The 15,384-nt window shown below is 43.4% G+C and overlaps 1 protein-coding gene across 5 annotated transcripts in view; it reads left to right on the top strand.

Moving 5' to 3' along the window:
• AKAP9 (A-kinase anchoring protein 9) overlaps positions 1 to 15,384 on the top strand; it is a 161,389-nt gene that overhangs the window by 128,008 nt on the left and 17,997 nt on the right. For all 5 annotated transcript variants that reach the window (XM_084858883.1, XM_084858880.1, XM_084858884.1 and 2 more), the window contains 5 exons: positions 863 to 1,054; positions 3,090 to 3,278; positions 4,940 to 5,081; positions 5,474 to 5,669; positions 14,421 to 14,571. In XM_084858883.1, coding sequence (XP_084715009.1) covers positions 863 to 1,054; positions 3,090 to 3,278; positions 4,940 to 5,081; positions 5,474 to 5,669; positions 14,421 to 14,571 — 870 coding nt within the window. The remainder of the gene's footprint in view (positions 1 to 862; positions 1,055 to 3,089; positions 3,279 to 4,939; positions 5,082 to 5,473; positions 5,670 to 14,420; positions 14,572 to 15,384) is intronic.

The raw sequence follows: 15,384 nt of genomic DNA, 5'->3' as shown, positions 1-15,384 counted from the left end.
TATGCACACGACAGCAGTGAAAGAGCCCATTACAGTGCACCTGAGGCAGCTAAGCAATTTGCAACAGTGATTATTCTCCTCTGGATTATTCCTATGCTGATATCAACGTAGTGAAAATCCAGAGAAGAATAATGGCAGCTATCAGCTGAAAGCTGAAAGGTCTTTGACACCCACTAGAACAGACAGCATGTTTACTTACTTGAGAGTAAGTCTCAATGCAGGGACTTGCAAGAGGTAAGTTCTCTTGCCAAACTGCCACATGTGTGTGTATGGGAAGCAAAGCTAAACTGTTTTGTCCTGCCCTAATGTTTCAACATTTTTGTGGCCCCTTGAAGTTCAAGTCCACATTTTGGGTGCCAACTTTGGACAGTGTATTTTGTCCAAAACAGCAAATGGGAAGCTTTGGGGTACAGCCTAAAACACATACATATTGTTGCAGAAGCCAAAGTTTCCCTTTGTTTGTAGCCATCACTATATTTTAGGCCGGTTCAGACCTAAAAGGGAACCGTGGTTTCCCAGTACATGCACAAGCCTGCACAAGCCTCAAACTCATGCATTCTTCTCTCCTCTTGTGTGGCTGCAAGGAGGAGACTGGAAGCTTCTACTTCCACTTTTAAACAAACCAGAATTCCCTGTTACTTCTGAACTCAAGAGCCCACAATTCCCTGACTTCTGACATAACGCAAAATTGTGGCTTGTTTCAAAAATGCAGCTATGCAAGAGGAGCGGTACACTCATGACTCATGTACCTAGTTGGTAACCATGTATTGCTGAATTATGCCAGGAAGCTATGACAGGATGTGTTTTAAATGATAAACAACAAATTGCATGATCTTATAACAGCTTTTGGCTTTTTTTATAGGGACTGCTAAGAGCTATACATCATGAAGGTGTACAGGTGCTCTCTCTCTCAGAATATCCTCACAATGAGAGTGATGTACTGCCTCTTAAACAAGGGCCAGAGTCTTGGCTGGAAGAACGTAAGGCTTTCTTGAGCATTGTTTCATCTCTGAAGGAATTAATATCCAAAATGCAGATTCACAGGGAAACTGAGGTAATTATAATTACAAGCTGTTCAAATAACACAGTGCATACCACCACTGGGCATACGTTATCTGTGAAATATTTCATGTGCACTTTCCACATGCAAGTCAGTTTAAAATCCTTTTTGAATCATACACAAATGTTTCTTAAACATGGCCATGGTATGCTGAGATATTAAAGTACTGATCTGACAGTTCCCAAATGTAATGGGAAATAAGAATATTACATCTCTCTCTCAATCCTAGGCATGTCTATTAAAAAGTAAGTCTCATTGTGTTTAGTGAAACTTACTCCCAGGTAAGTATGTATTAAATTGCAGCCCCAGTCATGCAAGCCATAGTGTTCAGTTGAGAGAGCTCTTTAGTGATAAATGAGAAGTTGTGCCTACCCAGCAGGATTTCTGACTTTTCTGCCATGTCACAAATAGTTTTTTAAAATATTTTTATTTCAAAAGTAGTGTAAAGAGTTTGAAAGCAAAAGAGTTTGTATAAAAGACAAGACATCAAGACTGGCCAGTCATACAAAGGTAACAGACCCGTTCTTGAGACTGTGGCCGTTCATGATAATCTTAATTGGGTTAAAAGCTAAAGGCAGAGAGCTAAAATTGTGTAGTTTCATGTAGAATCCAACACAATGATCCTTCCAAAACGAATGGGAGGTGGCAGTACAGCCCATCTGCATAGCTCCGCTAGAATTTGAGATGAAGCTAATCCCAACAAAAACAATTTTGAGAGACTCATAAATAATTGTTGGAGATGTCAGGCCGCAGACTGAAGTGGAGCTGTCCTCTGTTATCATCTTTCAGGGCCACTAGGTGTAAGGATGCTAGTGCAAGCAGACTTTCTTGTCCCTTCTTTCCAATCATTCATTCATTCATTCCTTACATTTCTATACCGCCCAATAGCCAAAGCGCTCTGGCCAGTTCACAACAATTAAAACCATAATAATGCAGGGCAATAAAATATAATATAAAAGTTTAAAACTACAATATAAAAAACAAAAATAATAAAGCCAATTGAACCTAGCAGCAGTGCAAGATTTAAAATACAATACCAGATTTAAAACAGAAACTGAAAAACTAAAATGCCTAGGAAAATAAGAAGGTTTTCACCTAGTGGTGAAAAGAGCACAATGTAGATGCCAAGCGATTCTCACCAGGAAGCTCATTCCACAACCGGGATGCCACAGCAGAAAAGGCCCTCTTTTTAGTAGCCACTCACCTCACTTTCTTTGCCGGGGGATCCTGTAGCAGGTCTGCTGAAGCTGATCTTAGGGTCTGGGCAGGTGTATATGGGGGGAAACAATCTTTCAGGTAACCTGGCCCCAAGCCGTTTAGGGTTTGAAGGTTAATACCAGCACTTTGAATCGGGGCTGGAAATAGATTGGCAGCCAGTGCAGAAGGAAAAGTACCGGCATAATATGCTCACATTGGCCAGTCATATCCCCTGTGATGCCTGAGTATTTGCTTCTGTGTGTCAGGAAACCTAGATCTTTTAAAAATGGCCAGGATCCTAACTGCTGCACAAAGTGTTCTCCTTGTGCACAAGGGCTTTTCATACCTCTTTCCAGGGACAGTTCCTCATAACCCCTCCCTGAATATTAGGGTCTCTGTGGAGTGGCACCCCATGAGACACAAGGAAATATGACCCCTTACCCCTGTGCATGAACGGAGGCATTTGCACATGGGGCGAGGTGGGGGTGGGTTATATCTTATCTAGTACCTTTTAACTTGCTCATCCTTGAAATTATTTTGGCTTCAGTGTTTTAATATACTAGGGAATCTTTTATGTTACAGATTCCTAAATTCCGTCTTAACAATGAGTGGCAACTTTTGTGTTATATAAACTGAAAACTATTTTTTTCTCTTGGAGAAACATGCCCTTCAGTATACTTCAAAAAGTCACCTGTATTGAGTTTTCAGTAATATACAAATATTTTTCAATGGTATGCATAAAATTAAATCCAAATCAACTACAATAAACTATAAACAACCCATATCTTTAACATGTTGATACCACTACTTAATTGCTTTCATGCCATTATAGTTCTGTGCAGGATCTGAATCTTCTGATGGTGTCTCAGACTGGCGAACTGAGCTTCTGTATGCTGTTCAACAAGTCTTCCAGAAAGAAAAGGATGTTCTTTTAGCAGCATATCAAACCGAATTGACTGAAGCAGGCATTAGGGATGTAATGGTGCTAATGAATCAGCTGGAAAAGAGGCTTCAAGAGCAGGTGAGAGGCACTCATGCATGCCAAAGTGGTGATTCTCTCTTGGTAAATGTTTTACTCATTGAAATGGAGAAGCATATAGGCTGCTTTTCACATGATGGTGTTAAATCCTAGCAATGTTCCTGCCTGTCACTCCTATGTCCAAAATTGTATCAGGGAAAAGATTTATATGCTAATAGCGAAGAGACCGGGCTTTGCACAGGCTGGAATAGTTTGATACCTGTATAGGTTTGAAGACTTTACTGTATCAGAGTTGGACACATTGTGGCCACACTGTCTGATTGAAGCCATGCCTGCTGGCACCCCTAGGCATGGCCCCTGCCATGGTGTACCCCTCTCCCCTAAGAGAGGAGTCTGTCCATTTCCTTGGGGTGGGGTGGGGGGCTGCCCTGCAGCAAAGGAGAGAGGGAGCTGCATCACTCTGTCCCTCAGACTACTCACCCCAGCTTCAAATTGTATCAACTACAGCTATGTGCTGCTTAGGGAAGCCTGCTCCTAGTGGGTGAAGATGTTAATACAGGCTTCAACGGTATGGATACATTTAAATTAATTTAAAGTAATGGAGGGAGGAATCCTATGTGGATCAACGGTCGCCTCCGACCCGGGTAGCAGCTGCCTATCCAGTGCAGGGCAAGAGGAGTGGTGAGGAGCAGATTTCCTCCTTGCTCCCCCCACCCTGCTTTCACAGCTAGACAGCCAATTTCAGCTGTCTAGCTGTGGGACGTTGGAGCACCAGAAGCGGCAGCCGGACGACACATAGGATGTGTTGTACTGGCATTTCCGACCTCCCAGGCCCTCCCCCAGGAACACCCCGCTTTCGCCACTCCACACTGCTCTTATGAGCACGGGGCTGATCCGCGCTGCCTACAAGGCAGTGCAGGATGAGGTGGGGGTCAGTTCTCAGGGAGCCAACCTCGGAGTGTGGGCTCCGAGGTCGGTTCCCAAGAACCGACCTATCCTATGACCATCTAGCCGCTGACTAGCGGCCATAGGATTGCGCCCTAATGCATTTTAAAGCAAAATAACTGAGTTATGCACCCACTAGGGTCCCCCAGTAAGCCTACCAAGTTTCAGGGGTTTCGGTTTTGCTATCTTGGCATTGCGGTGCTGAGAGACAAACAGACAGACGCACATTGTCTTTTATTATTACAGATTACATCTAAAAATGACTTCTGTAATGCTAAGATGTTTCTGGAGACTCAAAATAACATTGGTCATTCTCCAAAATAGTAAAGTGTAAAACTGTTTCCATCGTAGTCACTGGAGTATATTCTTTAATTTAAAATCTAAATTAGGAAGTGGTTCTTGGAAAGCAAGATGTAGTGTCACAATATTTCAATAATGCTGTTATGCAGTATTTTATTAAAACACTTTTTAAAAATAGCCAAAGGCTTGCCACCGAAGAACACTGCACACAAAAATATAAAAGGATAGATGTTTGTTATTATCTGTTGATAAAAACCTATACATTTGCATTATGTGCCCTTCATTGACAGAGGCAATCTATATAGTCAATGTTATAAATTGCCTGGGATGACAAGAATCCTTTGAGATTTATCTCCTTTGTATATACTGAAGATGTATTCTGAATAATAATCTGGGTTACTGCTAACTGATTTTGTATTCATCTCTGGGTTTTGTTTATTTCTAATTAATAATAATAGGGCACGTATCAGAGAACTGCTGTGGGCTGCATTCAGAATGCAGACAGAAGAAGTTTGTTGATGGAAATCAACATATTGCGTGCTCAGCTAAACAGGAAACCTGATCCAAAGGGGGGATTAGGGATTGAGCCAACCTGTCAAGGTAATTTATGTGGCTCTACTTTGCCATATATGCTTGCATACTTACCAATATGTGAAAATATATGCTTATAGATATGTGTCCCTTCCTGTTCCTTCAGGTTGTGACTGCCTTTGTAGGCTCAGACCTTTAAAAAGAAAAAGCTATCACAAGTATGCTTGTGTAATGAATGAATGAATGAATGAATAAATAAATAATTGTAATGGGATTAATTCACTGTTCATGAAGGGATACCATCAGCGCTGAAGGCTGATTTTCTGTTGGTATTTTTGTTGAAGTCAAACATGTTTTATAAATCATATACCGGGCTTGCTGTATCCCATTGTTCAGAGCTTTGTTTCATAATGAAGGATGAGTCTGTCCTGTTCCTTATTGTTTGATTACGTACTCTTTAGAATTGTTGGGGTACAACATGGAGATGCAAATTGAGCTCAGTAGTACAAAGGACAGAGCAGCTGAACTTCAGGAGCAGCTGAATTCTGAGAGGATGGCAATTGCAGAACTAAAGAGTGAACTTGGACAAACTAAACTAGAACTGGAAACAACATTGAAAGCACAACACAAGCATTTAAGAGATCTGGAAGCCATCAGGTGAGTTTTTCAGTGGCTGTTTACTACAGACCTATAGTGGGTCTTACAGTAAATCTGGTGTTAGCATCAACTTAAATTGTAGTGATAGAACTGTACTGAAGATAGTCATCCAAAATTCTTCTGCAAAACTCCCCCTGACTGCTCTTGTTTTTAATCACAGCAAAAAAACACCCTACATTGTTGAGGATCAAGAGCAGAGAGATCCTATTATAGGTGATGTGATATGGGGTTGTTATTTTAATCAGATTTGCCTACCTCATTTTGCAGACATTCTAGAAAGAAACTACTCTGGGAGGAGCTAGATATTAACACAGCAAGTGCAGAGGGAGAATTAGTGGGCAAGGAAGGTTTCACTACCTCCTCCCATATACTAGTTCTTCTTCGTGGTCTCTGTGCATCACACACATGGGTTCTGCGCCTGTACGGAGCCTCAATTCGGGAAACTTCTAAAGCTGAGGACATTTTGGCGGTTACCCTTCCCGCACCCTCTGGTGTGCATATTCCTAGCGGGTTCCCGCCTTCTGCCTCAGTCCTCTTCAACCGCCATTGCGTGCGCCTCATGGGGAACTTCTCTCTCTTTGTCCCTGGCAAAGTGACCTTACAATATATAAAAAACACGGAGGTTTTATTTGATCTTTTTCTCTTCTGTCATTTTTCTGTCTTTCTAGTTAAAAAAAAAAAATGTTCTGTTCGCGTCTTGCGCAATTGCCCTCACGGGCACATGGCCCTCCAGGCGCCCTTCAAGAAGTGCACCCGTTACGGACACAATCTTTGTCTTTTTTGCTTAGGAGAAGGGCATATTGTAGAAACTTACCATCACTGCAGCGCCTTCTCTAAACAAGCAAGAAAGATCGCTCTGATCGGCTAAAAGCCACTTTGTGGAAAAAGGCATTAGAGCGCCCTAGCAAAATGACGGAGTCTGTTGCTACTCAGCTGGCAATATTGCAGCCCTTAGCATTGGAGTCCAAATCCCCTCAACGCCATGCCAGGTCCAAATCCCCTCAATGCGAATCGTCACCTCGGGGACATTCGTTACCACCAGTGGGCATGCCGGTTCAAGATGAGCCTCCTGCTCCCATCCTGATGACACCTCGGGATCGACACACAGGAGTACAGACTTCAACAGTACAGCCATCCATACCGACGCTGCTGCTTCTGTCGTCTCCTATTCAGAGGGTGTCGGCACCTCAGATGGAACCCCCTTTAACATCTACATCAGAGGGTGAGATTAGTGACCTGTCAAGGGCTCCTTGGAGCTCTCTCAGTCTAATCCAGTAGCCAAGTCCAGACACAGACAAAGGGATTCCTTTCAAAGCTTTATTCTTCTTTTACAACTTAACAACTCTACCGTTAGCAACTAGATCTGAGCAGCAGAGTACCTATGCCCTAAGTTGGAACAGTTGGTCCCCGTTTGAAAGGGAATTACTGGCAGACCCCTGAACTTAAGGACTAGGGAGAGTCCCTCCCCTTTTCCCTGGGATCCTCTGGGTGCAGCCGTTGTTTGCGCCCCAACCGGGCACTCCGCCTCCTTTCTGCGCCCTCCATTTGGCGCCGCTCTCTGCGTCGGCGTCGCGTGTCCACCAAGTATGCTACCTGTGATCTGTCACTCCCTGGACTGCTATCTAAGCTAGGAATGCTGGTGGGAGGAATCTCCGTCAGCTGTTGGCCCTGGGAAAGAGGAGCGTGCTCCTCTCCCAGGAGCGTCTGCTCTTCCTCAGAATCAGAACTACTCTGGGATTCTATGGGCTCAGTGTCAACCCTGACATGACCGTTCCCCTTTTCAGCCCCCTCTGGGTCTGCCTCGGCCGAGGCATGAACTATATGAACCAGGATGGGATAGCCATCCACATTCGCTTGAATCTGTATATTCCATAGCATCTTACCATGGCGTCTTATGATCGAACAGACGAGACCATTGTTGATACCAAGATTGCTCTAGGTCACCACATTCTGAATGGGACAGACTCAGTATCACTATGGTTCTTTAGGACCAAGACAATGGGTTGAGTATGGAGACAGGGGGAGGCACTATTCTCCCTTGATGGAACGCCCGAGATGGGAAGAGAGGCGTCCTCGTCATAAGCTGTCTGCTACTGTATCAATAACTCCAAAAGAATTTTTACCGCCTTCGGCAGAATCAGTACAGCCCTTTCCACAGGCTGGTGTGCCTCCTGTGCATAGGTCTCCTCTGATTCGACCTCCGGCACCAGAACAACAGGATCTAGTCCAAACCTTGTTTCAACCGGTACCGCCTCCGACAACTACGGTACTTCAACCAGCTTCTAAGTCACCACCGCGTGTGTCAGAGACAGAGGGCTGAGTCTGACTCATCTTCTCAGTCGTCCAGACCATTGTCGCTTTCTTCCCCAGATACTCTGGTGGGAACCAATGAATCCTCAGAGGATTTGGGTCAGTTTGCTGACCACGTTCTTAGAATGGCACAAGCCCTGGGACTTGAAACGCAGCAAGCGGTACCTTCGATCCAGGATCCTGTATTCGACGCTGTAAATAAAAATGCACATAGGCCAATGGCTATTCCGTTGCTTCCTACTCTCAATGACACCATAAAACAATAATGGAATACCCCTTCCACAGTACCTCCGGTATTGAAGCGCTTGGAGAGTATGTACCGTCTGCAGGATGCTAACGCAGAATATCTGTTCAAGCACCCTGCACCTAACTCTATGGTGGTGGAAGCTGCACAGGGCAGGTCAAAGAAAGCACATTCATCTCCCACCGATAAAGAGGGACAAAGGCTTGATTTACTCTGCAGGAGACTTTATTCATCTGCTTCGATGGGTTTGAAATCGCTAACTATCAAGCGGCTCTGTTGGGTTACCAATTCGTCCTGTGGGATAAAGTGGGCAAGCTCCTAGATTTTTTGCCAGATGATAAAAAGGAACTGGGTTGCCTTTTTCGAACTAAAGCTTTCAAATTATCAAGGCAGCAGGTAAATATATCTTGCCATCAAACAGACTGTAACTCAAAAGGTTCTGGTAAGCTGAATCGCTCTTAGACGCCATGCCTAGCTTCAATCCTCTGGCCTCCTGCATAAAACGAGGGTGAGGATAGAAGATCTCTCATTTGACGGGCTGGGCCTCTTTAACTCTAAAACAGATGAATTGTTGGACGCAGTCCAAAAGGCTCAGACTACAGCCTGCTGGATGGGGTTCTTACTGCAACAACAGCCCCGGCAACAACACCCTCAGTATTGACCAATCTTCCGCTCCTCGATACCAACCATACAACTTGACTTCCAGTTGGAACCAATGTCACTCTGGTAGCATCCCACGGGCGCTCCGTGGGAGCTTTCTCAAGCAGCTTTTTAAAAGGTTGAAAAAACTTTTCATTCCCCCCTGGAATTAAAGAGGGGAGAAGGCAACATCTGGATAACATCTTGGAGAAAAGTACCCCCCTGGAAATATGGGGGGGGGAGCTGGATTCCAGGATTATCTCTCCAGAGCTTTACCAATGCAAAAAGCTGTACTGAGACTCCTATTTCATAAGAGAAAACAGGGCTGACGTGTTCCATAATAATATATGCTTTAAGAAATATCAACAACTTCTGAGGGAGGATTTAAGAAATGTTAACAGTATTTGAGAACATCTGAGGACCTGCAAGATCTGTTTGAGAGAAACATGACTGCGCCAAGGAGAAGAAAGGAGCTGGCATCAACTCCCCCTGCACCCCCTGTGTCAAAAGTTTCGAGAACAGAAGATATAGGGGAATTATTTACTCTGATAAAGACTTTATCTTCACAATTTACGGAGCAAGCCAAAAGGTTGGATTTAATCCAAAATTCCATCACCGCCTTGCAAGGAGCTGTAGATTTAATTAATGTGTCATGGCAAAAAATGGAGACGAAAATTAATGAGCTAGAAGACTGAGTGGCAGGAAATGAAACTACGACACAAATTTGTTTAAAAAATGTCTCTGATAGAATTTCTCAACCGGAGGCCTTCACGAGGAGATCCAATGTATTATTATAGGGATTAAAAATCTGTCTAATGATGTAAAATTGCCTATTTTTGTGGATAAACATTTGCATGAGATACTCCCTATCCCATCTGATTATTAATTGATATTTCATGTGCCAAATGCGAAAGGGCCTGACTACACGATCGTAGTCCAATTTGCAAAAGTCTCCACAAAGAATTATATCCTGCGTTTGGCTAGAGTGGGTGGAAGCCTTTTCCTGGAAACAAGATAAAGTTGTGTTATTTCCACACTACATCAAAGAGGTGGCGAATAAAAGAAGGGAATTTATCAAAGCAAAAAATATGGCAAAACAAATGAACTTACAATATTACTTAAAATATCCTGCTACACTTTGTCTTGTGTCTGAAGGTCAGGTGAAGAAGTTTCTAAATCATGAAATGGCGGAGGCATGGCTGAACATGCATGAGAATTCTGTTACAACCCCATGAATTAGAATCTTTAAACAAGCTTTATTAACTGTTTGTGTTTAGTCTACATGATCCAGGCTAGCACAGAATATAAATGATTATATATATATATTCATTTATTCTCTTTCATCTTTCGTTTTTTCTTGCTTTTCTTTATATTTTTTATTTCAAAATAGATAATAAATCTAGTATAAAATATATTACTGACTGTTGAAGGTTTATATTAAGTTTTATTGTTATATAACACTATATATGTTATTATTATCAATAATAATAATAATAATAATAATAATAATAATAATAATATAGGCTTCTTGGAATGAATTGTAGACCTGTTTCTTTGATATAAGATTGATGATACGATATTGAAATGTAAGGTTGTTTATTAAACTGTAAGATTGTTAAGGTTATAGATATAGTTTTTAAAATAGAATGGTATTGGAGGCCAGGGGGTATTGGAGTTTAAACTTAATTCTTTAAAGGGGAGGGAGAGGGGGAAGGGGAGGGAAGGGGAAAGAATCTTCTTTTTTCTTCACTTCCTTTCCTCCTACCTTTCCCTTTTTTTTCCTTTTTCCTTCTCTTTTTGTTATTGTGGTGTCCTCATCAGAATATTGTATTGTTGGGAAATTGTAGTATTGATCAGGTTGCTGGTAATTTTGGTATTGTTTATTTCATTTATAAAGATAAAATAAATAAAAATATATTTTTTTAAAAAAGATACCAACCATACAACACTGGAGTAGGTCAACAGTGTCCACAGCTTAGCAGACAAGGAAAGCCTTTTCAGCTTTCCAGATCCCACAATTACTGTAAGAAACTGGGGAACAGAGGTAAACAGTGTCTTTGACTTTCTTCTGGTTCATCCTCTCAACCTTAGGACTTTGTTTTTTGGAATGTGCTTAGCGCACTACCATCACGTGTGGCGTGACATCACAACGGACGCTTGGGTGTTGACTGTAGTCCAAGAAGATTATCGGATCGAATTCGACACCATCCCTCCACTTGGTACCATGAAGGTTACCGCTCTGTCTTTACCTCTTTTTGCAGAGGTTCGGATGCTTCTGAACAAAGGAGCAATCCAACTCAAACCAAACATGGATGGGTTTTACTCCCGGTACTTCATGGTTACTTCACAGTACCAAAAAGGGATGGTGGCCTTTGACCGATAATGGACTTGAAGCAGATCAACAATTACATCTCTCCTTGAAAATTCCTCATGGTTACACTGACGTCTGTTCTTCACCTCCTCTCCCGAGGAGACTGCTTTGCCTCTATTGGCCTCAAAGAAATACAATATGAAATACTTCCATATTGCAATAGGGCGTTCCCATCAGCGTTACCTGCACTTCGCCATCAGTCCCAGTGCCTACCAATTCAGGGTTCTCAGCCTCACCACCGCTCCGAGGGTCTTCACCAAGTGCATGGCAGTCGTATGTTCCCATTTTCAATTGAGAAGCGTAGAAATCTACCCTTATATCAACGACTAGCTTCTGGTAGCTTCAACAGGGTTGCAACTGAGGTGGCCTGCCGTCTTCTCAGCTATTTAGGTCCATACATCAACGTGGAGAAATCTCAACTGACCCCTAATCAGAGGATAACATTCATAGGGGCACTGTTGAACTCAGAAGTGGGAAGAGCTTTCCTGCCAATCACCAGGATGGAGACATTAGCCACCTTTGCTTCAAACGTATTGGACAGCAAGGTTATGTCAGCATACAAGATTCAACAGTTGCTGGGCTTCATGGCAGCAACAACAGTAGTCGGATATGCACGGTTATGGATGAGGCCCTTACAAGGCTGGTTTATCCGTCATTTGAACAACGCATTGGATGCTCACCAAGTACGGCTAATGCTTCCACCACCAGTCAGGAACACACTGCGATGATGGCTAGTACCAACCGATTTAAATTAAAGGCTACCTTTCTTCACTCCTTCTCCATCTCCGGTTCTAATGACTGATGCCCCCCTTTCGGGATGGGGAGTGTATTTCCAAACTCTGACAGTGCATGGCAAATGGTCTCCCAGTGAAGCCACTTACCACATAAATGTTCTGGAGCTAAGGGCGGTGTTCAAAGCACTGCACGCTTTCGAGTTGCACTTAACAGGCAGGACAGTTCAGATTGCGTCAGACAACACAACTGTCATTGCATATCTGAACAAAGAAGGAGGAACCAGGTCACTGCAACTCATGGCTCTAACACTCCAGATACTTGATCGGTGCATACCACACCAAATAGCGTTAGTAGCGATTCATGTCACAGGTGTAGGCAATGTTCTGTTCAGCTGAAAGATGCTGTTATGCCACGAGTGGGAAATGGACAGGATGGTTCTGTGCAGCCTCTTCCAGCAGTGGGGAATGCCACAGATGGATCTATTTGCAACACCAAACAATGCAATCTGTCATCATTTCTGCACCAGAGCGGGACAGGGCAGGACTTCCATGGGAGGTGCCTTTGTTTTTGCTTGGGTCGGGACTCTGTTTTACATTTTTCCTCCCTTCCCACTAACGACTCAGGTCCTAGCAATAATTGTGGAGGACAGTATGGCTTGCATCCTGATAGCCCTGTGGTGGCCACATCAGCCTTGGTTTGCTCCTCTGATGCGGATGGCCAAAGGTCAATACCGGCAGTTATCATTGGCTCCATCTCTCCTCACCAGGGAACGTGGTCGGATTCGACACCCAGATCTGTCCACTCTTCGCATGACAGCTTGGAGAATCGGGTGATTGACAATCCCATGATTCCCCATGGGGTGCAGAGGATACTTGACGCTGTACGTAAACCATCTACGCAACGTTCCTATTCAAAGAAATTGGCTACTTTTGTGGCATTTGCTCGACAGCAGTCCTCCCATCCCAGATAATGTTCATTGCATCATGTCCTGCATTTCCTTGTTTCACTTTTTAAGAAAGGACTCAAACTTCCTCTCTTAAGGTTTATCAGCTATTTCAGCATTTCACCCTCCAGTTGAGAGTTTTTTGGTTTTTTCACATCCAACTTTAAAAAAGTGCTTGAAGGGGATTAGGAATTTGGTGCCTCCACTACATTCTACAGTACTGAGCTGGAGTCTGTCGGTCGTGCTAAAAGCTCTTTCTGTGAAACCATTTGAGCCTCTCGCTACTGTGGACTTGTGCTTACTTTCTTGGAAGGTGGCGTTTCTGATCGCCATAACATCTGCATGTCATGCTAGTGAGCTCTGTGTGCTTAGGGTCGACCAGCCTTATCCTCAATTTCATCAAGATAAGGTGGTGCTTTGACCTGACCAAGTTTTTCTTCCCAAGGTTGTTTCAGAGTTTCATTTAAATCAGGACATCGTGTTACTGGCTTTCTTTGCCTCCCCGTCTACTCCTTTTGAATCGATATTGCACACACTTGATGTGCATCGTGCTTTGGCCTTTTACAAGGTGAGGACTGAACAATTCTGACTGTTGCCTTGTCTTTTTGTGTGTTATGGCAGTAAGCGGAAGGGTCAACCTCTATCCGCGCAATGCCTTGCTTCCTGGATCATTCAGACTGTCGAGCTTTCACATGAGTTGACTGGACTCAAGCTTTCTGCCCCGATTAGAGCTCATTCCACTTATGTTATAGCGTCTGTCACCTTTGACAGGGAGTTTCTATTCCTGAGCTCTTTTGTGCGGCTATATGGTCGACACTGTCCACCTTTGTCAAGCATTACAGGTTGGACATTCAGTCAAGAGCCGACTGTGCCTTTGGTCATGCCAACCTTTCATCGATATTGTAGTAGGACACTGACCCACCTCCATTGTAAGTAAGCTTGTTAATTGCCCATATGTGTGATGCACAGAGACCACAAAAAAGAAAGACAGGTTGCCACCTGTAACTGTAGTTCTTCGAGTGGTCATCTGTGCATTCACACCACCTGCCCACCATCCCCACTTTGCTGTCATACTCAAGTTTGGTGCTGGGTACCAAAGTGTATACTTCTCTTGGGTACGAGGCCGCAATGTCAGTCTCAAGGAACTGAGGGAGGAGACGGGAACCCACTAAGAATATGCGTACTGGACGGTGGGGGAAGGGTTCCTGCCAAAATTTCCTCAGCTTTAGAAGTTTCCCGAATCGAGGCTCTGCGCAGGCGCAGAGCCCATATGTGTGAATGCACAGATGACCACTCGAAGAACTACAGTTATAGGTGGCAACCTGTCTTTTTCCCATACAAATGCTCAACACCATGTTACCATTAGGAGGCAAGCATAAGGTTAAAACCCAATGTTTGCCTTGTAATGTGTAGTTTCATCAGCATGCAAGCAAATGTAGATATTTTCTCTTATTCTAGATATTTTTCAAACGAAGTTTATAAAGGGAATTTTGTCTTGGTTTTTGTCAGAAATGAACTTAAGGAGAAAGCAGCTGAACTAGATATGCTCAAAGACACAATGGCAAGTGAACAGAAGAAATCAAGAGAGCTTCAATGGGCGTTGGAGAAGGAGAAGGCTAAAATAGAACGCAGTGAAGAAAGAGGAAAAGAAGAGCTTGAGGTAACCAATCTTGATTCTTAAAATATTCTGAGCATGTAGAATGTAGTTACATCAACAGTTTCATATGTGTCAGTTAATAGTATGTGGTGCATTAAGGGAGGGCAAGGAGATAGGATTTTGCCCAATACTACCATATGCCAGCCCCCCATCAACACCTCCTGCTGAGAAAAAGGGGTGGGGGAGATGTAGAAAAGGTGGTGGGAAGATGGGGAGGACCAATCAAAAACTCTTCCTGGTATAAAAGGGGCAGGGTGGATGTGGGGTATCAGTAATATGACAGGCAGAGTTGAAGAATCCCAATGAAATGCATTGAGTTGCATTTTATTGGCTGAGGTCTTAGTCCCATGCAATGTCTCACATGTCCACTAGGGGCACTGTAGGCAAGTTTCATGCATCAGCAGCAGGGGGAGCCCACAGGCTTAGGCCTGTGAAACAGAGTGGCGGATTGTGCACAAAATGGCTGCCATGCTTCGGACTTCCGAATCTGAATTGGTGCACAGGCTTAACTAAAATTGATTAAAACAATATATTAAAACACAATAAAAATGTAACAATTACAGAAAAAATTATTATTAAAAACACTCAGCAGACCCACCCGAACAGACTTCTATTAGTTAACAGACTTCTATTAGTTATTAGTGCCTAGCCTGGACCCAGAGGATGTTAACAATTATAGGCCAGTGGCCAACATCCCCTTCCTGGGCAAGGTGCTTGAGCGGGTGGTTGTAGGATAGCTCCAGGCACTGTTGAATGAAACGGATTATCTAGATCCATTTCAGTCGGGCTTCAGGCCTGGTTTTGGAGCGGAAACTG

The sequence above is a fragment of the Heloderma suspectum genome, chromosome 5 (assembly GCF_057233095.1).
Source record: "Heloderma suspectum isolate Gila_16-S chromosome 5, 16-S_ref, whole genome shotgun sequence".
NCBI classification, from domain to species: domain Eukaryota; kingdom Metazoa; phylum Chordata; class Lepidosauria; order Squamata; family Helodermatidae; genus Heloderma; species Heloderma suspectum.
This window is presented reverse-complemented; position numbering and strand designations above follow the sequence as displayed.